This window comes from Spea bombifrons, chromosome 6 (assembly GCF_027358695.1).
Source record: "Spea bombifrons isolate aSpeBom1 chromosome 6, aSpeBom1.2.pri, whole genome shotgun sequence".
NCBI lineage: Eukaryota > Metazoa > Chordata > Amphibia > Anura > Pelobatidae > Spea > Spea bombifrons.
The window spans coordinates 13,640,242-13,667,966 of NC_071092.1; the positions used below are offsets into that span (position 1 = coordinate 13,640,242).

At 37.6% G+C, this 27,725-nt stretch overlaps 1 protein-coding gene across 1 annotated transcript in view; it reads left to right on the plus strand.

Annotated features, from left to right (window-relative positions):
* The window catches only part of COLGALT2 (collagen beta(1-O)galactosyltransferase 2), a 45,533-nt gene extending 18,064 nt beyond the window's left edge, over positions 1 to 27,469 (plus strand). Inside the window, exons 2-12 of the mRNA XM_053469677.1 lie at positions 5,617 to 5,727; positions 7,106 to 7,223; positions 7,540 to 7,674; positions 9,219 to 9,423; positions 10,057 to 10,176; positions 13,843 to 13,919; positions 19,491 to 19,597; positions 20,153 to 20,285; positions 21,381 to 21,508; positions 24,908 to 25,114; positions 26,705 to 27,469. Of these exons, the coding sequence (XP_053325652.1) occupies positions 5,617 to 5,727; positions 7,106 to 7,223; positions 7,540 to 7,674; positions 9,219 to 9,423; positions 10,057 to 10,176; positions 13,843 to 13,919; positions 19,491 to 19,597; positions 20,153 to 20,285; positions 21,381 to 21,508; positions 24,908 to 25,114; positions 26,705 to 26,978 (1,615 nt within the window). The 3' untranslated portion in view covers positions 26,979 to 27,469. The remainder of the gene's footprint in view (positions 1 to 5,616; positions 5,728 to 7,105; positions 7,224 to 7,539; positions 7,675 to 9,218; positions 9,424 to 10,056; positions 10,177 to 13,842; positions 13,920 to 19,490; positions 19,598 to 20,152; positions 20,286 to 21,380; positions 21,509 to 24,907; positions 25,115 to 26,704) is intronic.
* The last annotated feature ends 256 nt before the right edge of the window (positions 27,470 to 27,725 follow it).

The window sequence follows — 27,725 nt, forward strand, 5'->3', positions numbered from 1 at the left end:
ATTTCACTGATTATTTTATGTAATGCAAGTTGGGGTAAAGTTGTTAGCATTCGGTTTGATGGGGATTTGTACTAGCTATTCATGGTATGAAGTACAATCTTTGTGTGTAACCATCTTGGTAGACAGTCTTCCTAGAAATATAAACATAGGCGGTACATAGTTGGCTTATATATAATGTTTGGTTTGACATATGAGACTGTCTTGAGGTTATGTCGTAATTGGATTCAGGTTAAGCAGAAACCTGTAAAGATACATATATTTCACATACAAAGGTCAATGGCACTCTTGAAGACGAACATATGGCTAACATTACAAAAGCATATACAGCGCTGTGAAAACATATCTGGCCCTTCCTGATTTCTTCTTGGCTTTTGTTTATTCGTCAGATTTAAATGTCTTAGATCATTCAATTAATTTTAATATAAGACAAAGACAACACAAAATATAGCCTTTAACTGATCATTTCATTTATTGAAGGTAAAGAGTTAAACAAAACCTATATCACCCTTTTGAGAAAATGAATGTCCTTTTAAACCTAATAACTGGTTGCGCCACCCTTGGCGGCAGGAACTGCAATCGAATGTTTGCGATAAACAGCAATGAGTCTTTTACATTGCTGTGGAGGAATTTTGGCCCATTCTTCTTGGCAGAATTGTTTAAATTCAACCACATTGGAGGTTTTTGAGCATGAACTGTTTTTTAAGGTCATGCTGCAGCATCTCAATCGGATTTAAGTCAGGACTTTGATTAGGCCACTCTAAAACCTTGATTTTGTTTCCTTCAAGCCATTCAGAGATGGACTTGCTTGTCTGGCTCGGTTCATTGACCTGCTGCATAACCCAACTGCACTTGAGCCTTAGGTCACGAACCTTCTCCTTAAGGGTTTTCTGACAGAGAGCAGAATTCATTGTCTCATCAATTATGGCAAGTCAGCAAGGTCCTGAAGCAGCCCCAAACCATCATACTACTACTACCACCGTGTTTGACATGTTGGTATGATGATTTTATTGCGGAATGCTGTGTTAGCTTTACCCATCAGTCCATAGAATAGTAATCAAGTTTGATGATCTAAAACATTGTAGTGGGAGGAATATGGAAAAATAGAAAAAAACATTTTCACAGCACTGTAAGTACATGTGTGGGTCTATATTTTTATCAGGCTGACCTAGGTCAGGCCTAGGACAGTGCCAAAGGTAAATATGTCACACGACTGACAATAATGGCTAGCTTCCGGATATGTACATAAAAGAAGTTTATTGGAACAAAATGAAATAAAAGCAAGCTAACCATTATTTTTGTATTTAATGCTATATGTTATGCTAAAGGAGGAAAATACTTTTTTCATGGGACTTCGCCTTTAAATTGCCTCTTTACCTTTAAGTAATCACAAAAACCGCCACAACTGTTCAACCAGTCTCTGAGAACAGAGGTACATAAGCACTCTTCTAAAAACATTGGAAAATGATGGACATCCACCGCAGTAAATGTGTGACAAATTCCTTCTTTGCACATAATGGGACAGCGATGCAGTTTTCGTTGAGGGATTATGGGAAAAGGTGGACATTGCTTATGAAATTCTCTAGCTATGTCCTTGGTAGATACGATGTCAGAAGATAACATAAATGTACACTCCACTTTAATCCATATGACTGATAGATAAAAGGTCCTCTTAATTTAATATGGCATCCCCCTTGAAAATGTGTGAGGGAGTTAGATGCTTTATATATATTTCAACTTTTAAAGAATGCTTATTAAAGTATCCATAAAGTACTTTAATATCCATTTTTGGTGAGAGTATTTGGGACATGATACAAAGTCACAATTGAATTTTGGAGCATGCATTCTTCCCTTCCCTGCCTGAATTGCTGGGGGTACGTCATTGGAGTCACTGAAACAGCACCAATCACTTGTGTGCTAGCAAAACGTCAGTGTTAAGACAAAATACATGTTGAACAAGGAATATAATTTTCTAACTCATGGAACTAAACAATTTCTGCATTGATTTACATGCAATAAGATGCATTTGGGTTCATGCAAAATGTAAATGTACATTATGTATTAAATGTGAACATAGGGCTCCTTTAAAACTTCACCCATTTCCAAAACAATAAAACTAATGAAAACACATTAGCAAGTGAACAACTAAAACATGTAAAGATAGTCATAAAAAATATCAGAATAGAATTATTTTAAATGGCCGCAAGGCTGTGCATCTGTCTCGTGAACTTACAGGTCACACAGGGGAAATGACAACAATTTATCAATGACGGTGGCAGACATTCCATGAAACTTGTTAATAAAATCTTGTGGGGTGCGGCCTATAATCTGGGTTTAGCGCAGGAATTCGCAATTCGTATCGCCGACATGCAGACATGCCAGGCAGGTAGCAGGGTTAGGATACAGATCACCCGCAGCGATGCAGGGGACCCCCACCGTGCTGCAGCTCAGTTTCAGGGTCTTGCCAATCTTCTTATAGCCTAGGCCATCTTTATGTAGAGCAACAATTCTTTTTTTCAGATCCTCTGAGAGTTCTTTGCCATGAGGTGCCATGTTGAACTTCCAGTGACCAGTATGAGAGAGTGTGAGAGCAATAACACCAAATTTAACACACCTGCTCCCCATTTACACCTGAGACCTTGTAACACTAACGAGTCACATGACACCAGGGAGGGGAAATGGCTAATTGGGCCCAATTTTGACATTTCCACTTAGGGGTGTACTCACTTTTGTTGCCAAGGTTTAGACATTAATGGCTGTGTGTTGAGTTATTTTGAGGGGACAGCAAATTTACACTGTTATACAGGCTATACACTCACTACTTTACATTGCAGCAGAGTGTCGTGTCTTCAGTGTTGTCAAATGAAAAGATATTATAAAATATTTACAAAAATGTGAGGGGTGTACTCACTTTTGTGAGATACTGTACTTCCTGATGCTTTTATATATCTGCACTTCTGGGAACGTCCCAGGGAAGGAGATCTGGAGCTTCTCTTCTTCTTGAGTAGTAACTGTGCAAGGAGGTGGTTAGCAGGGTAGGTGGCACTTGCCCTTTGTGGTGGCACTAGCTGCGCATAGTGATGGGACTAGACAATCTTGACTAGGAGGGGAAAAAAGAGGAAAGTGATCTGTAGTCCCCAGAAAGCAATGCTGCCCTGGGAGACTTAGGTTTAAAACCGTATAGTTCCCAGGTGTGGATATACACACAAACCTTGCCACATGCTGTTCGGACCAAGTCTCATGTAGTGTAACCTGGGATTGCCCTTTATGATGCATAACGAATTGAAATAACCACTGTCCTGCTAACCCCCATTTTAGTGAACAAAGCCCCTAGTATGCTGTCATTGAACCCCTTTACAACTGTGTAATATTTTAATATTAGTGACATTGTCTAGTATGTACCAGACCAGTTTACTCAGGCTGACTGATTCACCTGTGCTTAGGCAAGATATGTGCGGACTGGCTTTTTGAGGAAACAAGAGTACGGGAAACCACTAATATAAATATAACGTGTGTTTTCATATTCGGTGCTTAATACATTCCTGTGATTTTCCACAAATCTACCTGTTTACCACTAAGTCATTAGCGTACCTCTAAAATCAAGGAGTTTTGTTCTAAAAAATAATATTTTTACACACTTTTCATTTATTTTGAATATGGTACTGAAGACAGTTACTGTATTCTCCTGGTAGGATGGAGTGTCTCCACAAATAAACAGATATTTCCTGTAGGCCAGCAATGCAGAAAAAAAATCCTGCCTTCTCTCCAAAGGATCTTTTGTATGTGGACAAAGTGAAATAGTGAGAAAAAAAGATGGTATTCTGGTGAATTAATGACTTGTTTATAAAACTATGACCTAAAAGAAGACTGGATAAAATTACCTGCAGTATTTCTGTACTCAACCTGTTTGTGCAGACATGAATAATCATATGCTTATGCATAAAGATGTGGAAAATTTGGATACTTCTGGGAAAATATCAAATGGATTAAAATTAAGATTTGTGACAAAATTAGTAATTTGGTAAAAAAAATATACTTAGATAAAAAGAAACATTTTAAGACAGCAATAAAGCCAGGTGAATTTCCCGCTCAAGAAAGTGGTTGAACTAGTTGATTACCTAAAAATACTGTCTCTCTTCATCTAAAAAAAAGGCCCAAATCCATTTCTTACAAACTCACCTAATCCTCAACACTATAGAGGGCCAAACCTTCCTTAACATAAAATCACTTGGTTGTGTTTCCATAATTTCAAGGGGTAGTAGAAGTATTATTAAACACTCATCTACAAACACCAGACAAGCCAGAAGGCTTGTTTTTCCCTCAGAAATCTCATGGTGCTGCCACATCCACAAGGGATTCTGGGTAGGCGCATGCAAATAAGGTCAACGATAATCACCTTTTGCCTCTATATCCACTTTATACATGGAACCCTTGAAAGTAATTGCCCGCTGTACAAGACAGCCTTTAGACAAAACTCGGGAAATCCACCGTATAAATGGACACCAATCTTGGTTGAGTCTATAGTATAGGAAGATTCCTGGGTAGAATCATGTTGATTTCATTTCACCTACCAACTAAGTTTAATTTTGGATATTTATCATTAACATATGGATACTGTAAATGCATACATGGTGAATATGATTTTTTTGGTTTTGCTGGCAATTCAAGTTTTTTTTCCTCCTTAATGATCAAAAATCTTTGAATTGGCTTATACTGTATATTTTAGAATGCTCGACATTGAAATGATGGTCTCTCATGTATTCCGCCCCTGTGCCACGGCAGCACGTGCATAGCTCCACCGACCCCACTGCCATGGCAGCACAGCTAATCAAAGCATGACATTGTGGCAAATCTGGGTACTGGGTGGGGGTATAAGGCATATCAGGGGGCAGAGTGTCATATCAGGGGGCAAAGTGGCATATCAGGGGGCAAAGTGGCATATCAGGGGGCAGAGTGGCATATCTGGGGGCAGGGTAGCAAGCCGTGGGGCAGATGTGCATTCTCAATCATAGTTTTTATTAAATTTGAAAAAAATAGTTTACATGTGAATTAATATTTACTAATAACTTTTTTGTTATAGGGTAGTCTTATAGGGTAGTCTTATATTTAGGCTTTATCTTTTTTTCTAAATTAATATTCAAATTTTGGGGGGTCATCTTATAATCAAGCAAATGCGGTACATATATATCTAAAATAAAAGCTCACACTTCTATATCCTGTATTGTTCACTTAAGATGAAGATAAAAAGTACAGCTACTGTTCCGTAATCCTTGTCACTGCAGCTGTTATGACAATAAAGTCTATTTTGGCTGGGACTTGTGAGGGTTGGATTCCATGTCTCTGCAGCTCAAGTAGCAGAGATTGCCCTCTGTGCAAATGAAGACATTTGTCCCCCCCTCAAAAGTATGCAAATCTTTTAAAATAATAAAAATATATCACTAATTTTCTAACAGGACTGCGATCACTATTACATGAAAACCACACCGAGTGCCCATTTGTCTATTAATATTTTATATTTTTCATTTATTCATAACTTTATGTATTGTTTTTTCCACTAACAAAGTTAATGTTTAATGAATAACAGTATGATCTGATGTTTTTCTTTCTTTTTTAATTTAGGGCGGCAACAGATCACAACATTGATAATACTACAGCTGTCTTACGGGAATGGCTAAAGAGTGTTCAGAAGTTATATCACTACGTCGAATGGAGACCTATGTCTGAGCCTCAGTAAGTGTTGAGTTAAAATACAAAATGATGCTCTAATTGTGTAACACTCCTGCTTAACTATGTATGAGAATATAACAATTTCTTTACAAAAATCCCCCATATTTGTACCATTTTTTTCGTTGCAGAACAATATATTCATGAAGAACTGGAATCTTTGATTAAACAAACAATAACCTGTTCACAAAATCCTATAAATTAAGGGAATTAAAAAAGCTGAGACCACATGCACTGCATAGCACGTCTGAGCATCCTAATAAATATAAAATATAATACTAAACTGTAAACACATAACATGTAATGTGTATATAATGTGTATGAGATGCCTCATCCTAGTACATGAATTTAGGTAGATGTAAAACTCTAACACATGATTAGAATTTTCCTTTAAAATAAAATTTGTAATTGTAAAAAATTTTAATATTTTGTAATTCAAAACAAAACTAATAAAAAGAAGAACAGTAGTAACCAATAAATGACATTACAAAAACATGGAGACAGGCTCCTCATCGGCAAGACAGCAAGATGTCTTACCAATAGAGAATAGCTTGCAACAGCTCTAATATCAGTTGTCTAGTTCCCCAGATGTGGGGAAGCATGAAGTATTTGGGTCTGTGTGTTTATTAAAAAATAATAACTGTGATTGGACATGTATTTGAGGGATGATGATTTTCTAGAGCGTTACCAGATTAACTCAGTCTCATGGGTTTTTCTGTTTATGGAAAGACAGGAATGTCCTTCAACTATGACTTTTACAAACCTGCTCTTAAGAAGACCAGGTCATCAGCCTAGCCTTACCCTCTTGAAACTCATTATATCGCGTATATGGGGTACACTACATTCCAGCCTATCTAATTTTACAACTCCACTGCCCTAAAGCCCCAGTGATCCTGCCTCAACATGTAAGCAATTATGGCAGGAATACTTAAATCTCTTAAAACCTGAAGAATGCCTTTGTTCTGCTTTGCTGCATCATGTCGTAGGACCTTTGCTGTTCAGCCAATCATTTTCCAGAAACTGACCAGAGAAACACGGAACACCAGTTTCAACAAGAAACTCCACATTCCCAAGACACAGAAGCCACCTTAATGTTTTTACCCTTTAAAATGCATGAGCAGATTCATCAGAATCCCCCCCCATGACCCTTGCCGAAGGTGTGATTGGTCAAATGAGCTCCAGTGCTGGAGTGCATGAAATCTCTAGGGTGCCTGATGATGCCCCATACCTGTATGTTGAGAAAGCATTCTAATTCATTTTGAATGGGAGTGCTTTCCTGCCAGCGATTGTCCTCTTCAATTAATGTTTCGTTAATGTGTAACAGCAATTTTAAGTCGGCACCTGTTACTATTAACATTTTCATATTGTTTTTCATTTTTTGTAGATTTTACCCAGATGAATTAGGCCCAAAACACTGGCCAAACTCCAGGTTTGCACACGTAATGAAACTTCGTCAGGCTGCTTTGCGCACTGCAAGGGAAAAATGGTCAGATTATATTTTGGTAAGTGTGTGGGAGATTAAAGCAACAGTTTCTGTAGCCAGATTAGTTCATTTGGTAGCCCATACTAATGAAACGGGCCTGTACAAGGTCTCTACAGGATTGAGAAAAGTTAAGCTTTCCCCTTGTCCATGCCTAAGGATGGGATGTGATATCATAACCTAGCGCTTCACTCACACCTCGAAAGACCACTTGCCCTGCTTAAAGGTGGCCCTTTCCACTTCCCCTCACTCTTTATACGTTCATTGACTAGCTACTATTTCTCTATGAGTACCTATGCTTTCTTAGATGATAATGTGTTATAATCTGCTTTTTCAAGTATATAGATGCAGACAACTTTTTGACAAATCCCCAAACGTTAAATTTGATGATCAAAGAAAACAAGACAATTGTGTCCCCGATGCTTGAATCTCGAACTTTGTACTCCAACTTCTGGTGCGGAATGACTCCTCAGGCAAGTTGTTATATTGGGAAAAGAAAAAAATGTCGGTGCGCTAAGCTAGTCACAGGCTCAAATAATACAAATGTATAATACGAGGCCTACCAAACAGGTGTAAGCATGCTGCAAAAACAGTGTATTGGCTGTTGTTATATTGATCAACCTTGTTCACCAATTCATATATCAGAAATACTTTTTTATTAATGTGATATACAAGACAACTGCATATATATATAGAATCTTTTGTAAAAAAAAGAAAATCATAGGTGGAAAAAAAATGAATACACTGAAGAGTGATTACTTCTTTTACTGTTGCCTTTATCATGAGTTAATCCACAGCTAGAGAGAACATACTTAATGTTCATTAAAACAGAGACAATGTGGGTTATGTGTACAAAAAGTTTTTCTGGTACAGAGTTTGGTCTTGCTGTATCAGCACATTTTTTTTGTGCTGATTGGACCATTCCATTGATTTATTTGGCAATAAGTCCATTTTTAAACCGTTCCCCAAATTAACGTTTTTATACATAGCCTCAGTCAGTAGTACTGGTGGCTGCTGCAGATCACAGATCACATACAGATAGCTCAAAAGTGCATTAATTCTCTTTTTTTAATGAATAAATGCCCTTAATTATCAAAGATTGAAGCCTCATGTTCACTAGCCCAAGTGCTTTAGGTAGCGATGAGAGATTCTGTCCTAGGCTTGAATTGAGCCAGCGTTGCTAGCATCTGCCACGTTCTAATAATGATCCAACTCTTTCATTTTAAAAGGGGATTCCTCTGCATTCAAACGTTCCATTCTTTATGTTGTTATGTTTAGATAAAAGTTTAATAATAAAATACTATCTTGTAGCTGATCCCTTTCACCATGGCACAGGCCTATTTAGTACAAGAAGATAGATTATAGCGTGGACCAGAGATGTCCCTGAGCAGTTGTTATGGTAGTACCACCTCTGCCCATCCTCAAATACTATATTACCATGATGGCACAGGTTGCCATCAGGTACCCAAGTGGCAGAAGAAAAGATCCCACTGTAATTTCTCGTGAACTATGGTTGAATTCCACATTGGAATCAATGCTAAGATTAATTTCTTATGTATTATTTAGCTTTCAAATAGTGGCTGGAATTCTGCATGTTGCATCTCAGCTTTTGACAACTACTGCTGACTGTATGTAAAATGTATACACAAACTTATATGAGTCTATGAAATATGATCCAGCATGGATCCAGCAGCCCTACTCTTGTCTCAAAATTAAAAAAAAAAAAAAAAACTCAAAAGTTTTTCAGCGGTTACAAATGCAACACTTATTCAGTTATCATACATACTAAAATACATTTCAAAATAAAGAATGTTTTTGGCCAGAGTAGTCTTTTATCTCACATTATAATATATTTGTCAAATTTGGCATAATCCTTCAAATATCCATACACATTCAAATAGTATCAGCAGTGACCTTCATAACTAACTGTATTTTTACTTTTTGTATTTTTAATTGACAGATAAGGCGTACGTCGCTACATACAAAGATGAATTGACCAAATGATTTCATTTTCCAGGGTTACTATAAAAGAACACCAGACTATGTACTTATTAGAGAGTGGAAGAGAATGGGTTGTTTTCCGGTGCCAATGGTTCACTCGACAATGCTCATAGATCTCAGAAAGGAGGCATCTGGAAATCTACAGTTCTATCCTCCACATGACGATTTCACATGGACGTTCGATGATATCATAGTTTTTGCGTTCTCCAGCAGGCAATCAGGTAGGCATAGGCTTCCATTACAATTAGGTCAAGAAAGTTCTCCCTCAAATCAGTAACAGCTGGCAAGTGCGGGTTAATTTCTTTGCACTTAAATCTATTCACTCATGTGCTTTGGATATCATTTAGAAACTCAATTTGACAGCAGATAAGAACCCCCTGGCCCATCTAGTCTGCCCGTTTTCCTTTATGTAAAGACTCATTCCTTAATCAGTCCTTGGTTTGTTAACCATATACCTATCCTATGCATGCTTACATTTCTGCTTGTACTAACATATACTGCTTCTGCTGGAAGGCTGTTCCACTTATCTACCACCCAACATCACTAATGACCTAATCAATGATGGCAGATGACATCACCAAATACACAATGCACTACGTATGGGCCGAAACAGCTTTATCCTACACCTGTCAGCATAAGAAACTTTAAAATGGCAAACACGCACTAAATGTCCCATTTCCAGTTGGAAAAACATCACTTTATTTATATCACTCGGTGTGACTGGGTGACTGGAAGCTTTGGTTGTACGTTCTTATTTTTTTTTTTATTTATTTAATCTTTACCATTAAATAACTCTGTGTCTACCAATCTGCTTTATTACATTTCAGAACCATTGTCTGATCTCTCTGTTTCAGGAATTCAAATGTACATCTGCAATAAAGAGCACTATGGATATCTTGTTGTACCTTTGAAAGCTCATCAAAGCTTACAGGAAGACATAGAGAACTTTATTCATGTCCAGACAGAAGCAATGAGTGAGTAGCTGTGCACCGATTCCCTCCTGACAACACAGGGTTTCTGTTCAGATAAATGTTTCATTCACAGGGTATGTAACAGAGAACTATGAATGTCAGGGTTGCTGGCGAAGGAACCAGGGAGGTTGTTCTTTGTCCAGAACAAAAGCCCAATTGTTAAATCACTGTGGCCGCAATGGCATTTCACCTGACTGCAGCACAGCTCCATGAAACACTCGGCACACCTGAAATTCAACAAACAAGAACATCTGTTTATATGTTGTATTAAAGATACAATAGACAGACTTGAAGTATATATATATATATATATATATATATAACAAATACCGGTATATTTTTTAAAGCCTTACTTTTATCCATGTATAAAGAAAGGGCTATGTCACATATATATATATATGTGTATATATATATATATATATATATATATATATATATATATATATATATATACGGTATATATACATATATATATATATATATATGTATATATGACATAGCCCTTTCTTTATACATGGATAAAAGTAAGGCTTTAAAAAATATATTTGTTTTATGATTTAGAAGTATGTTTAGGGTTTGGTAGGCGAACTAGAATTACTTCCTAGACTTGCATATTCGTTAATGTGACCGCTGGATCTACTTCTCCGAGTTTTGTGGAAGATAACTAGTAGTAAATAATAAATATATTTAAAAAGCAGATGAATTTTGAAATTTTAAAACGGACAGGGGCATGGCAACCTTCCCCGCTGTCATATTGATGTGTGTCATCATAGATCGAGGGTTGTGTTCATCTGTTTATTATCAATTGCTCTATTCACTTAACCTATGGAAACATAATGTCACTAGATTTAGCACACAGCCTGCAGGGGGTTTGATTAATAATTTCTGAGCTGATTTCACATTACGGGAAATTCGTCCCCTTTGCATTAGTAGAACCCATCTGCTCATTGCTTTTGCTGCAATTACCTAAGTCAGAGATGGACTTGTAATTGCATTTATGTCTGCTTAAGAGGCGACTATATAACAGAATGAATATATACAGGAAGTTTAGTATGATAGCAGTCAACGATAATTCAATTTAACCATTTTCTCAGTTTAAAAAAATATTCTCTAAAAGGTAATTTAATCATAATAAGTAAAAAAGGTAACCATGGTAGGTAGCTCTTGTATTTTTTACATCGTGATTTTCCCACCTGGAGATTTTTCTGTTTCTACAGGTAGGGAGGAAGAGCAATGGAGGGGTCTAGAGCCCTTTAAGCGCATGGATAAGCTGGTCTTTACCTGATTTGATCTTGGACACTTATTTGAGATTCTAGTCCTCTGCCAGAAGGGTTTTTTAATTTCTTAGGACTTGATAGAACTTTTTTCTGTGCTTCTTTTACTGACTTTCCGCACCTTTTCTTTTGAATGTCTATTCGTAGTTAGATAAGGAGTCTTACTTTGAAGTTGAAACTTTCTTATTGGGCAAGCACTGTAAAGCGACATACACTTCCAGGATAGAAAGAAACCTCAGAGGTCCTTTACACCTTTTTCTATGTTGGCCCAATAAAAAGTTTCAACTTTGACTTTGAAAGAGTAAAGACTCGTAAAATAAATATAGAAATATAAACACACCATAACTGTGTAAAATGATAGGGTGATAGGGTATTTGGCTAAGGGCCGACTCTGTTACTACTTTAAAAGTATGATAAAAACCAGTGGTTAAATGTTGCAAACAAAAGGCTTCTTTTACTGGATAATATTATTCTCAATTTAGTCTGTATTCTACTTTTTCTGTGGTTAGACAAGAGTTATCTCCCAAGGAGGCACGTTCCGATTTAGGTTAGTCCACAAATTACCATGCATTTCTCCCAGCACGTGGCTAAGAATACCAGGTTTTATTTGGATTCATTTTGATGTCTGTGCTAGAATATGATCCTTTCATCAGGTCCCAAACCTAGCCATCATAGCACACAAACAGGTCAGGATTTAGAGATTATTCCAACCTGCCCCAATATGGAGATCTACAAAACCAGGACCATTGATGTACTCCAAGGTCTAGAAAGCACTGATAAAATGGGACATCAGTGAGCCTTTCTATCTAGTAATGTTAAGCGTTTCAGAGGATTGGATGCCAAAACAACTGCTAAGGGCACCAATATTCCTTGGGCATAATTTTCTATTAATGCAATGGTGTTTAAACAGACCTATCACCCGAACATCTTTTTGCCATCCTTAAATATAATTATCAGTATGCTTTGTAAAAGTGTTTCAATATGTAAAAAAGTTGTTGACATTTTAAAAGTTAAGGGCCATTATATGTTAGAAGAAAAAACATCATGTGCCGCATAAACCTCTAAGCTATTTGCTCCAATGCTTCAAATGTATATAGTGAGTGTTTCTAATGTTGAGAGAATCAACCTCACTCAATGAGGTGAACAACAGAATGGCCCAGGGACCTTGCCCAGTCAATAAGTCTGACCTTCACACGCATCACAGGTATAAGGTACATCAGTGAAAACACATGTAGAGTTAAAGTTATTCATCTAGGGGATGAGAGGAAGAAGAGTTCAAGCTGTTACTACAAAATATGTCTAATCTATAGAGATGTTAGAAATTCTAGTGTTCTGGGCACTACTGATCTTATCTGTTTATCCGCTCAAGCAATATATTTTAAAAAAATGTATTTAACAAACACTTTAGCTTTAAATTTTCTAACATATCTGAACCATAGACCAAAGTTATCTTGAAAGCTTGTGCTCTTCTTCCACTGAGTCAGTAAAGGTATTTCGGTGACATCGATGATCAAGCATCATACCTGATGGTTGATGGCAGACGAGCCCCCTACCGGCGACCAATAGGGGCAGACTTTTAAAATCCTGGCCCAGCAACTTGGCCAGCAGAGACCACTGGTCTCCCTGGCTTAACAGTTAAAGGTCTGTACAAGCGACTTTATTGGTCGTTCGTACGGACTTTTAACTGTTGGAGAGGGAGACCAGTGGTCTCTGTCGCCCAGGGGTTAATGGGAGTGGAAAGCCGTAGGTTCGCCGTGAGGAGTTAAAAAGGCCTATTGGTTGCCTGCAGGGTCCTCCTCCAACCAATTGGTTGATACCAGAGGAGGACCCTGCATGCGACCAATAGAGTCGTTCGCACAGCCCCTTAACCCCTGACGGCGAACCTACGGATTTACGCTTCCGTCAACCCCTGCGATGCTGCGTAGATAAGGTAGGCTAGATGGGGAAGGGACCGGGGAGATTAGTAGACGAAGATTCTTCGTTTTGTGCGTCTTCGTCTTTGTGTACGTTTCACCGCCGCTATCTTCGCATCTTCATTTCTTCAGGACGAACATAAAAACGCACTCTTCGTGTCCGTTTTCAAGTTTGCCCGAATACGAATGCACAAGTCTAGTAGAGATGGTTGTTCTCAAAGGAATACTAAGATAAACATCTAAAATGTTTTATCTTTTTTAATATGTAAACCTCTTTACATTGTAAAAATGTAAGCGTAAATAAGTTGCTAGGGAAGGTGCAACCTCAAAAGTACTACACGCCTTTAGTGTTATGGACTATTATGCTTCAGGTGGTTGTATATTTAAATGTTTTAAACTGTGTCTCCACATTTAAGTCATAGTTTAATTGACATGTTTCTAGGGTAGTAAAAATAACAATTTTTTGTTTGAATTATTTTTAGTTGATCGCCCTCCATTGGAACCATCTCGATATGTCTTTGTGCCACCCAAGCATCCAGATAAAATGGGGTTTGATGAGGTAGGTTTTCTGGGTTGACATATAAATTTAAAAATATAATTGAAAAATATTCGAATTACATTTATTTCTCTTCACAGTCATTTTTTGGCGAATAAAAACATCTGTGTGTTTTAGAATTGATTCAGGTTGAGCTGTCACTTGATGTAAAGGGTTAACGCCACTGAGAAAACGCAACAGAACTCAACAACGACTCCCAAATCCACCCCTTTAGTTAAAAAAGTTAAGAAAATAACTTTCATATATCATCTTGCATACAGAATAATGGTTATTTAACCCCCCCAACATAAATAAACATAATATTAACCCCTTAAGGGCAATGGGCGGTCCCTAAACCCATTGAAAACAATGCATTTTGAGCCCATACATGTACGGGCTTTGTCATTAAGGGGTTAAGAATAATCCTATCTCTCAAGTATCTCGGGTATTGGGAATAAGGTTCATCCAAGAGACCTGATGGCTGAACAGATAAAACACAACCATCTCTCTAGCTATGCCCCTGACTGCATAGTCTGCCCCATGGAGTGGGGTATTAAAAAAATACAAAAAGCTAGCTGAACTATGAAGAAAAACCCATGCGCTAATGATGGTGACGATCTGAAAAGTGTGTCACTGGATGTACAGGAGCTGGTGCGGACTGGTAACCTGGCACACCACGCAAATGTCTGGTACGCCTATGGCTGGTACTGCTGCTCCAGTGGCAGAACAGATCCTGCAGTGTGCAGCCATTGGCCTCATATGTGCCAGAAACATAATGTGCGGCTGCCGCTGGCCTTAAAGTGCCATGGCTTCTTTTCCACCCCAGTCTGACCATGTGTGTGTGTATATATACACGTATATACCTTATTCCTGTTGAAATTGGCCATGCTGTACGGGACTTAAAGCGAAGTGTAGTATGACTGGAAAAGAAAGAAAAGGAAGGAGAGAGAGAAAAAGAAAAATGAGGGAGAGAGGGGTAGAAAGAGGGAAAATAGAAAGTCCGAGAGAGAGATTAGTGAGAGAGTGAGAGAGAACGTGACAAGAAAGAGAAAAAGTGCACATCATACTTTCATGTCACTAGCGACATCTAGTGGCAGAAGGATGGATTGCCCTGTCACTGTAATACACTGTGGTGTGTAATAGTGTATTTTAATATCTCACTTTAGCATTTTTACAATTTCTTTTGTAACTTGTCAGCAAGTTCTTCAGTTTGCATCACCTACGCTTTGCAGCGGCCAGTTTGATGGGAGTCAGGCACAGTTGCTGTGGAGAATGATGTTTGCTCTATTAAGAAAATATGTGAATTGAACATTTTGTCAAGCCCATATGTGTCTGCTGTTTCAACTGCCATGTTTACTGCGCTAAACTTTAAATGATTTTATCCATATGTTGAAATTTTTTAGAAGACTGTCACTACACATTGTGCCACAGTTACATGAATAAACATACATTGCAATAAAATATAGTATATATCCTATACTACTATTATCCACAAGCGATAGGCAACGGATACAATGTTTCAGCTTAGTGGTTCTTCTCAAGCTGAGTTTTGGATGGCATAGCGTACATGAACCCCACACACCACCGGTAACATATCACACCATAGTTATATAAATAATTAAAACATTCTGGAACAAAACCTACTGCAGATACAATACTCTATAAATGCAGTCCTAGCATTTACATTGGAGATTTAAAGGGGCAGCCTCCTCAACAAAGAATGTATATTAAAGAACTTTAACATGCATTCACTAAAGCTGTAATAAATTATTTCCTTTTAGTAAAAGCTGCAGCTCCAGAAATGAAGTGCAACACCCCCTCCTTGGTCCACGTTTTATGCCATCATTGCATATCTGCTCTGAATATGCCCCCACTTGCAGCGTTTGCTGAACCAGTGCTGGAGCTGGCTGGAGTATAAGTACCGGTATATAACATGCATGGAGATGGGTTCAGCTGGCCACTTCTCCTGCATGGAATATAGTTGCGCTGGGGAATGGGCCGAGAGCTTATGGGGATATCCTGCAAAATACCCCCATGCATTTGCAAAGTGGACCACACAACAAATTAAAGGGACCACTCAGCTATCATCCGTATTAAACCACATATGATGGTGTATCGTATGGCTCTTTTGATCATTAGCCATCTTTTACCAACCCAGATGCTGAGTGAGTACCACGTGAGTGCAGTACAGGAACAGCTGTACTTAATCCTCTTCTGTAGCTGGAACTCTCTACATAGGGTATGCAATAATGACAGCACACTGATGTATATTTTTGCACATTAGGTCCTCAAGACATGCAAACATCAGGTTCTAAACACAATGCTGTATAGCTTACGAAAAATTACTGCAGTTTTTTCTGAAGTAATACTGCAGTTTTTTGGACATGAAAAAACTGCAATACTGCACTTTTACTGCGGTATTACTGCACATTTACTGCAGTTTTACTGCATTTGTACGTCACTGTATTGCAGTTTTACTGCTGTTATTTTTGTAAGGAAGTACAAATGCAATAAAGCTGCAGTACATTGAAGTACAACTGTAGGTTTGCAATATAATGATGTAAAAGTGTAGTAAACGTGCAGTAAAAGTGCAGTATTGCAGTTTTTTCATGTCCAAAAACCCGTATTTTGTAAGGGTATTTGTTAGACTGGACATTAGAATGTGAAAAACTAAAAATTTTATTTTTGGGTTATTTTTTCCCCTGTGTTATAATTTACACTACAGGAAATTGATTTCTGAGCAAATGTAGTGTGTGTGCTGTCCTGCATTAGTTCACTATCTGGCAAAAGCTTCCCAGAGTTACAGCGCTCCCTCATTATGTCCTTACCTTCTCCATCAGACTTACTTCACAATATGGAACCACAGTCATATTGTACAATGCTGTGTTTCTTGTACAGGGTTCTGACGGGGTTATTATCACTTGGCCAGAGGTCCTAGGCAGAAGCTGTATGGTAAATCATGGATGTTCATGGGTCAACATGTCCTTTAGCGAGTAACTCTCTGTAAGTTTAGCTCTACTTTTCTTTTAAGGCATGTACTCAACATATAGCAACAGGTCAAGTGTTAATGGACTGATTAGAAAACCAAGTTCCAGGGATTCCTGGTTAAGAATGTCTTTGTACTAAGAACTAGTTGTTTACTGTCTAACCCTAATTATTCCCAGGTGCCAGAGATGGGGGAAGAGACAGTAAATAAGAAGGAGCCTTAGGAGCCTTAGGCAGTTTTCTTCTTTCCATGAATCAAAAGATTAACATTGTGACCATTTTACTGCAAAAGCCATTTGAGGCCAAAAACCTACATATCTTCCGGTGGAATTTTTGGCTTCTTTGGGTCAGTGATGTACATCTGGGGTTTGTAGACAGTAAACCTGGATTTCATAGTTGAAGTCATATAGTGTCTCTGACAAGAATAGGTTTTAGGTCAAAAAGCTACTGACCTGTAAATTATTGAGGCCTGAGACTCAGAAACAGACCACATTACACAGCAGACTATTCATTTTTGTATACAACCTGAATCAAGAAGGACCCTTTTGAGGCACAATTGGAAATCGGTTCAATATGTCTTTTTCTGGATCAAGTTCAAGTTGATCGACATTCGTCTATTTTCAACCTGAATTACTATTTTACAACCAAATATTTTGAGTCCCTTAATATACCGGTGTTTGCACCAAATAAGCTAACTAGTTTTAAATTCCTTTTGTTCTTTAAATTGATTTACGTTTTCAAGAGTGCTAGTTTTATGGTATAGTAATATACATTTGTTTTTCAGATATTCTGAAATATAAAATAACATTGTGTTGATTAAATTCTGATTACATCTGAAAATGTAAATTATGATTATTTAAGAACTATAAGAAGCAACATTCTACAATTTTTGGTTTGACCCCTTTCTTCTTCTCCTCTGTGGGCCACTGAAAGGAACTCAAGATTGGTAACATTTAAATCTAAAATGGACCTTTTCACAGGAAAACGACATACACATAGAATTCAAATAATACATAGGGGATTGGTAATGATATGTGAGCAATTGTAATGACCCATTTGCAAAAACATGTCTGTATGGCCTGTTTATAGGCTTCCATGTTCTGTCCAGATACAAACCATATACCTCTAAATACATTCCATTAAAGTAAACCCACTGATCACAATGTGTTGGTTCACAATGTTTCGCCTCTTTGTGTTTAATTTTGCCCATATGTTCTTGCTTGTGGATTTTTAAGCATCTGCTTGTTTCTCCTCGATTCTGGATACCACATGTGGGAGACAACAAATGGACCATATTATCGAATATACAAGAGCAGTTTAACATGAAATTCCTTAGCAATTTAATGTGCTCCTGGGGAGAAGAAAGTACGTTTTACATTTCCCAGAAACTTATGATTCCACACTACTGTCCAGATCAGTCTTCAAGGCCTGAGACCCTTTCTAAGTTTTAGTTTTCTTTAAATATTGTGTCATCAAAAACCATATAAATGGGCTATGTACAATCAAAAAAATTGAAATGGACTTTTGAAATTTAACGCCAAATTAGACATTTTAAATAATATTCTGGGCTCTTAGATTTCAGCCGGTTAATGTTTACAAGTATGTATGTTTTGGCAAAGTAATATATTTTTTTGTTACAAAATTTTGTTTCTTGTAATGGATCCCTTTACACTATAGATTGAATTCTGTAAATATTCTCACTTTAGATATTTGACTTTGTGGAAGAGTTATCTTATTTATCTGCTGGTTAATGCATTTTCTTTCCCTTTTATACCAAAATAATACCAATACTAAAAATAAAAGCAAATAACTTTGTCTTTGTGTGTGTCTAGATTTTGTGTCCAGATTTTTGTGTGTGTGTCATCAATTTCATCTGGAAAATGGCAGGCCTCTTTAAGCACCATATCATTTTTCTAGATGAAGTTGGAATGAAATTGATCCATCATCCAATGGAGAAAGTATATCCCTACGTGCAAAATATATCTATATAAGTAGCAGTTGTCAGTGTTGTGACTTATATAACGTCTTGCGCTCTAAAAAAAAGGAACCAATATAATTATTGTATGACAGCCTCACTTTACTTCTTGGAAAATGTACACATTTATTAATATCACTTTTTTTCATCATTTGTTTTCAAAATGGAAAACTGTTCTTTAAGATAAAAATAATCAATCTTTGCATTTGTATTTTGGCCCAAAAACTATGAGGATGTGTAATTATCAAAACTGCATATAGATTATTATTGTTGTTTTTTTTCCCCATTGTAATTGTTTAGGATTTATTTAAGGGACCATTTTAACCCCTTAATGGCAAAGCCTGTACATGCATGAGCTCAAAATGCATTGTTTTCAATGGGTTTTGGGATCGCCCGTTGTCCTTAAGGGGTTAACTAAGGGAAACTGAAATCTGTGGCATAGGGTTATACAGTTAGGGTATTTAATTAACATCCTGTACTGTACATTAAGATGGTTCTTCTTGTCGTATTCTCTCTCTCTCTCTCTCTCTCTCAACTGAACATTTAGAAAATACTATAACTAAATGCACATACAATATTATCAATATTATCTATTGTATTTTATGAAAGTTGAATTTCTGGTACTCTCCCCCCAGATTTTTATGATCAATCTTAAACGTCGGCAAGATCGTCGCGCTCGTATGCTTCGAAGTCTCTATGAACAAGAGATTGAAGTGAAGGTCTTTGATGCTGTTGATGGCAAGTAAGTAATAACAACTCAACTTTATTTCCCCAACTTAAGCTCAATACAGTGTATAAGGCAGCTTGGAAGCACATGTATAGAACAATATTTTTAACCCCTTAAGGACAATGGGCGGTCCCTAAACCCATTGAAAACAATGCATGTTGAGACATATACGGGCTTTGTCATTAAGGGGTTAATAGTGCATAATGTGTATTTTTTTTTAACCTTTTTTCTGGGTTTTCAAGAATATAAAGATACCCTTCTAAGTTAGAGCATAATTGCCTCTCTATTATCAGTTATGCGTTACACTATCCACAGAAAGCTATAATATAATGCAATCCAATTTTCTTAATAAGGCAGGTCTGCGTAGTTGAACCCGAAATGTATGAAATGAGTGCTACAATTAGACAGATAGCTGTTCCGCAGCTGGATAGCCCAGGTGCAGGTAGTGTTGTATGAACATTGGTTAAGTGGGAAGTATATTTTTAGTGTAACAATAGATGGGATTTTTTTTATGTATGTGTTGGTCTGTTATCTATATATTGTAAAATGTATGATGTCATGTCATTTTAGAGCTCTGAATGCAAGCCAGTTAAAGGTTATGAATATAAATGTAGTGCCAGGATATCATGACCCGTACTCAGGAAGAACACTGACACGCGGTGAAATTGGATGCTTCCTCAGCCATTATTATATCTGGAAAGAGGTAAATTGACATGTTTTTGCCATACTAGTATTTTGACATTTCTTTCTAGTTGACTGCCTTTTTTAATTTCACTGTCCTCGATCATGAAATTCTGTTAACTATACACGTGCTGTACACATAATAAGAAAATATAATATAATATATATAATATATAATTAGAAAATAAGAAAATAAATAGTGTGGAAGTACTTATGTCAGGTATAAAATACATGTCAGTTCAAAGGTAGTACTTATCCTTGACTGTGGCAAAGAGACAATGGAGGTTAAAAAGACATGGACCCTAACTCATGTATGAGGTTTGCTAAAATCATGCCTTGAGTGCCACAGATGGAAAAAGGTATAGTCCTAAGAGAAAGTTTTTTACATCTAAGACCTTAAATCCAACTGTTACATCTGGAGCAAGATCAACTTATTTTCCATTGACTAATTATATGGAATGTTTTTTTTTTTTTACAATAAATGGAGGTGCAAAGTACAGGCGTGAGGAAAAACAGACTGTATCACTGAAATGCACGAAACAATGAAGATGATTTAGGTCTGCAAGACTATAAACTAAAGAACTATTGATTAAGAAAAAATTCTGCCCCATTCTGCCTCCAAGTTAATAATTCTCAGGTGAAAATCTAGCGGTCTGTAGCTCCTGAGTGAGGGAATTGACACCGCAGAATTGTTCTGCAGCTTGGACTCTACCAAGCCCAAAATTAACCAGGAGTCAAAACAAGACACTGTTGTCAGGAGAATTTGTAGTTGTGTTTCAGGCACTTCACTTTATTATGTGTTATGAAGGTCCATTCATTGACTTTCTTGGTGTAGCGTAGCTGGCTCTATGTAATTTTGCACTAGAGGGCATACATTAAACTCCAGACGTCTGTTGTCCTCTGATAATATTATTCTGTGTCTGTACAGTGTATGAGTTCCCATCTTTAGTAATGGAGCTGTCAGACTGCTACTAGATGTAGTCGGCTAATGATTAATGTCAGAGGATTTTTATATTATATCAAAACTCCTCTTTCCTGCCCCCATCCCTTTTGCCACAGCCTGTCTATTTCTCCAGGAAAACAAACTGATTTATCACGTTGTATATTTTTGTTCCAGGTGATAGAGAGAGGTCTTGAAAAATCGCTTGTTATTGAAGATGATGTTCGATTTGAGTTGCAATTTAAAAATAGATTAATGAAGGTAATGAATGACATTGAAGAAGCTGGAGTAGAATGGGACTTAATGTAAGTATATTTCATAAAACACTGAGTTTTGCCATATTATAAAGCTGCTCTCTATTTTTGTTGAATTGGGATATGGGGATTATGGTTAGCATCAAAAAAAAATATATATATATTTTTACACACTACAAAAGGTGAGCTTCCAAATACCTAGCACTGATATAAAAGAATGGAGATTGGATACAATGGGTAAACAGGACATAGCAAAACCCGGCAACTTGTGGGCTCCAGCTAACCCGGAGCCTAGCCTTGCAGGACGTGGCCAGGTGTCGGTGGGCGATCCTGCAGACATCAGTAGGCGCTCCTGCTGACATCTTGGCAAACGCCACCATTTAAAGTAGAAATGGGTGGGGAGTGGGGCACGTCGCGACTCTGCTCCTGCAACCCGGATTCTTCGGAAGAAACCAGAAGAGTTCCCAGGTATGTATTTAACATAACATTTTGACTTGCGGAAACAAGAGGTAAGGAGGACCCTGCCCAACAAGCTTACAATCTAGAGGGAGTATTTTCCAAGGGCAGGAGAGGCACTAGGAAAGGTAAGCTAGAGGAAGGTGGAAGGAAGGGCTTTGGATTAAAACGGACATGATGGGACATCCTCCTATCAGAAGTAGTAGATGCTAATACAGTGAGGGAATGTAAACATGCATGGGGCAGGTTTAAGGCGATCCTAAATCTAAGACAATACCAAGGATTGATTAAAGTCTGAGTCTCTACATCAGTTAAAATAGTTATTTGCCATCAAATTCTGTGTTTCTATGAAGATTGTTAAAAATTATTACTATTGTCAATGCTAGTGCCAATAGGTTATGCAGCCGTGAACAAATATATGCAAACAGAGAAGGAAAGTCTATGTTTTTGTTTTATTAAAACCCCCCATCTTACGTGATTGTAATGGATAAAAGATGTTATGAAGGCTGTGCTAGATGAACCTCCACGATATAGTTGGACCACACAGAAAGGAGTTTACAGGCAGCCTGGTCAATCAATAGCACAATCTGACCCTGGTTATGTGGCAGAAGGGCTATTGTTCCCTGGATCTGCCTCCCTTGGTGTAGAATATGCCACTACTGTGCTGGCAACACAAGCAAAGGTCTTGTGCTGCAGAATGAAAGGGGACAGCTCATGGTATGTGTATATGATGTGATTCTCCTTGAAACACTGCTTAGATTTCATTTAAATTTAGGCCACTGAAAAAAAATAAGCATGATTGTCTGTGTAGCAAAACATTAGCCATACGTTGCCTGATACGATTAAGCTATCTTATACGTTAATTAATAGTTTTATTGAGTTATAGGATTAATTATTATAGTCCAAGGTGGACTAATAGGGCTGATAACTTTTTCTCAAAGTGTACAGAGAAAATCAAGTCTGCGGTAGATAACAGACATATTCACTATGTTAACTATTCACTATTAACTTCTCCAAAAGGTGTTAATACCAACATGTGTAAGCATATATTTTTATAAAATAATTTAGTACCACCAGCCTTTTCTTTACATGTGAATAACAGAAGGTCAATAATATTTTGTTTTCTACACCCTGTAATAGATTTTCAACACTTGATTGGGAATCAAGATGCCCTCTTTCTATTGATTTGTTAAATGTGTACCTTGAATAGTATTGTCAGGAAATGTTACGAATGACATGTTTTTAGCTGTATTTTATTGTAGATAAAGAATAATGTACAATATAAATATTTGAGTGGTAGGACCTATGTTCCAACATCCGCTGCAATTAGCTTAATTGAACTTTGATCTCCTCTGTGTTTATGCATCATTAAGAGCAAGTGAATTATGTTTTTATGGGTAGACCTTCCTTTTAAAACACATGATCCTTACATTTCTTGACTCCGATCACAAGAAAAACCCAGAAAAGTGCAAAAAGTATTCTTTTTAATGAACATTCCCACATTCCAAAGACATTACACTATAAAATAAAAGCAGACGGGAGACAATTACATGTCCTTTACAGAACATTCTCATTTAATTGCATACAACTGGATGTAATCTTCTTTTCACAAATGAGGCGTTACTTAAGACTGCAAAAACAGAAATTGGGAAATATGCAAATTAGTGCAAAAACATACCAGTGGTTACGGACTTCAAATAAATACACTTTAAGAAAAAAAAAGAGAAGGGAATGTGTATACACATGGAACAGTAGCATATTTGTAACCTAAACTATATCTCAGGATCCATACACATGCTTACGTATGCAGGGAGGGTTTGGCCAGGAGATAGTGGGCTTGTTGCCTCCTTTGCCCTTGGACCAAAAAGTGCCAGCCTTATGTGGAGTAAAACTGCCTGTACTTCTATGGATTTAAACCTGTGTAGCCTAAGATGTTGACTGATTGGCAACTGCTAATGGGTTATTGGTAGACTGGCATGGCATGGCTGTATTTTTAACACTGCCTGCTATAATATGCCACTTTAGGCACATGCCAGGAACCGGTGTTGAGAAAGTATGCATATGTGAAGTATTTTGACGCGATAGCTATATGTAAAGACTAATATATGCATGCAGTTGTGTGAAAAGGCCACTGTCAAATTTTCTGTATTGCATTGCCAGAACATTCGAATGGAGTTTAGATCTGGACTATGTCTTCCCAAAAAGATTATTGTTTTATCTTCAACCATTCTGGTGTAGTCTTTCTTGTGTACTTTGGGTCATTGTCTAGCTGCATGACCCAGCTAATGAACAGAAGCTTTGCATTCTCTTGTAGAATTCATGGTTTGTTTAATGAGGGTAAGTTTTTTCTGCTCCGAATGCAGCAACACAACCTCACACCATGATACTATCACCACAATGCTTGACCATTAAGATTCTTAATTTAGAATGCAGTATTTGCTTTTGCTAGACGTGTTAGTCTAAAAGTTCCACTTTTTCCATTGAAAGTTGTTCCAGCACGCTTGACAATCATCCAGTTTTTGTCAAATTCAGATATACAAATGTTCATGCTCTTCATAGAGAACAGCAGTTTGAGTCTTTCTACTCAATGATCTGCAGTATTTTAGATGCCCTCCTACCTAATGTCTATCCAGACCAGAACAAACTGTATGGTGGGGAGTATACTTGTGGTTCACATGTGCTTTTCTTCATTAAGATGCAGAGGTGGATCATAAAATAGTTTGATCTGTAGTTGTTAGATTATGGCAGATTACCCTCAGGGTTTGCGTTTGCCTATTTGATAATTACACTGCTATGATGGATTATTATATCATGTGAGTGAAAAATGAGGGATTAGGATGGGCATTGTTTTGGGGGAAATGGTTGAATGATAACATTTATGAAATAGATTAAACATTGTGATGGTAATAACTGAGTGAGTCAAAATAAATATGTGGGTAAGGAGGGGAATGAAAGTTTGCTTTGCTGAATATGTAAATATCTTCTTCATTGCAGTTACATTGGTCGAAAGAGAATGCAAGTGGAACGTCCCGAAAAGGCTGTCCCTAATGTAATGAACCTAGTCGAGGCTGATTATTCCTACTGGACTCTGGGATATGCTATCTCCTGGCAGGGAGCCCAGAAACTTGTCTCAGTGGAACCCTTAAGTAAAATGCTACCAGTGGATGAATTCCTCCCTGTCATGTATAATAAGCACCCAGTGTAAGTACACTCGAGCTTCATATTGTTTTAGTTAAATATGACAGTTCAATATCATTTGCCTTATCGCGTTAACCTTACTTGTTCACTGATGTCCCACGCACATTAAGATTTAAGCAGAGGAGCATGCATGAATCTCTGTTGGGGCTGCGGGGGTAAATATAGATGTACCTTTGTCAGGTTGTCTGTAAAGGGATGCTGGTTGCCAGCCTAGCATGACACTGTCACGAAACCGGGTCCATACGGATAACTGAAAGGACCCAGCACGCCCAAAGATTGTGCGCAGGAGTTACGGTGCAGTAGTGGAGTTGGACAGGGCCTGGTTGCAGGGTGACCGCACTCACCAGGGTGTTGAGTATCTAGGGTTGTGCAGCCAAACACCAGAGCCCTGATATAGCAGCGGATGTAGTCCAGAACAAAGTGAAATCCTGCAGGCACCCAGGAACAGGCATGAGACATCACACAAGACTCATGTGCAGGATGCTGCAGACTGGAAGTATGGAAGCTAAGCAGAGAAATATAGCAGACTCATAACAAGCAAGGGACAGGGAGACCAGGCACGAAACATAACCAGACAAGATATACATGTTACTGAGCACAACAATGAACAAGACAAGGAATAAACATCACCAGACAAGATATACATAACACAGGGCACAACAGAGAACAAGACAGGACACCCCGCTGCCGGGGATACAGGACAGACTGACACACATAAATACAGAAACTAGCCTAGGAGTGTATGATAACTATTGGAGATTCCGTCACATCTTATGGCCATAGTATGCTTAGCCCACCACTACGCCAAAGTACTCCAATGACGGTGGGTCCTAACGCTAATCCCTGCTGACAAAGATACGAAACAAATCAAACATGAAATCCAAACACATAGCACTGAGACATACCTTTAGACTGCCGACTGAGACAAACAGAACACGCGGGAGGGGCACAACTTATAAAGGATACAAAGCAAAAGCAAAGAGCTGAAGCAGAAGCAAGGAATGGGAGATCAGAACAGTGCAAAAGGAAATCCAGGAATGGATTGAAGCAAAACAGGGAAATTGAAACAAGAGCAAGATATGCAGCTCCGCAACCTGGGAAGGACGTGACAGACACTGGTGAAATCAGCCCAGATTCATTCTATAATCAACTGTATTGCAGTGAGGTTATATTACAGGCATAGAAGAATGACTTTTTGGAACTTACATTTTGGATTATATGTGCCTCTAACACATCCACTAGAATCCGCCTATTTTTGTAATTTTTAATAGTTTAATCTATTAGTGTACCCAAACAAGGTTCTACGATAAACAGATTTAAAACGGGTATAGAACCTGCAAATTCCCTACCGGTACACACATTCAGTAAGACTGGTAGAATTTTAACTTTTAATCCACTTTATCCCTTTGATCGAAGCTCAATACTACTACCTCCTGCCCTCCTGCCCAAATCTTGGAGGTTGGGATATTTGGATAGCTGTCCAACACTGACACCCTGGGAGTAAAATATAGTGCTCAAATGTATGCATTGATCCTGTTTAATGTAAATATCTATTAGCATGCTTGTAATTTTTTTTTTGTTCTTTGTTTTTAGAGAGAAGTATACAGAATACTATGAACCACGAGACTTGAAGGCCTTTTCCGTTGAGCCGTTGCTTGTGTACCCTACACATTACACAGGTCAACCCGGATATATTAGTGATACTGAAACATCTACCATATGGGACAATGACACAGTAATTACAGACTGGGACAGAAGGTACTCAGGAAAATCAAAGCAGCAAGAACAGATACACAGTGATGCCCAGAATACAGAAGCATTGCCGCCCCAGACTACTCTCGATGCATCATCCCGGGATGAACTATGATTATTTTAGTAAATGTACAGAGCGCCTAGTTTTTGTATAGAATCTTTTTTATTACTGTGAATTTTTCTAGTGTAACAAATAAGAGACTTTTATATAAGTTACTGGGTATAAAGAACATTAGATATCAAATTCACAAAAAACTGCCATGTAAAATTGCTGCAATGCCATTCATTCCGTTTACATTCCTATTGTGAAGATTTTGTAGAATACTATTTATGTATATGTTACGGAAGATAATATATTATGTATGGCAACATCTGACAATTTAAGTGAAGTATTTGGGAATAAAAAACTAAATATTTTTCCCTCTTCTCTATTATAGGAAAGTTATAAGGGTCTCAGTACAAACTGTTGTATGAGTAATGTTTATTTCAGAAGATAATGCAGAGGCTTTTACTCTGAATGGGAGATGTATAACATTTTTAAATCAGACATTTATGTAAGACATGGAATAAAAGAGAAAAAATAAAATTGTTATTTTATTACAGAAATCGTCTTAACTGGATGATAATTTGAGGTATGGAGAAGTTTACTAAACGGCTTCAGTTTCTGAATGCAAACAAATGCTACATTCAGACTTAAACAATCACAAGGTGCATAGAGAGTGAACCTACTGCTGGGGTGCTGCCGGTGGTTGTAGGCAGCTGTATAATTCACTAAAGAACTGGGACTTTTAGGCTTGTACCCAATGTGCCTTAAAAACCATAGTGTAACCATAGTATCCACCTCATCTTTGTGCTATAAGAG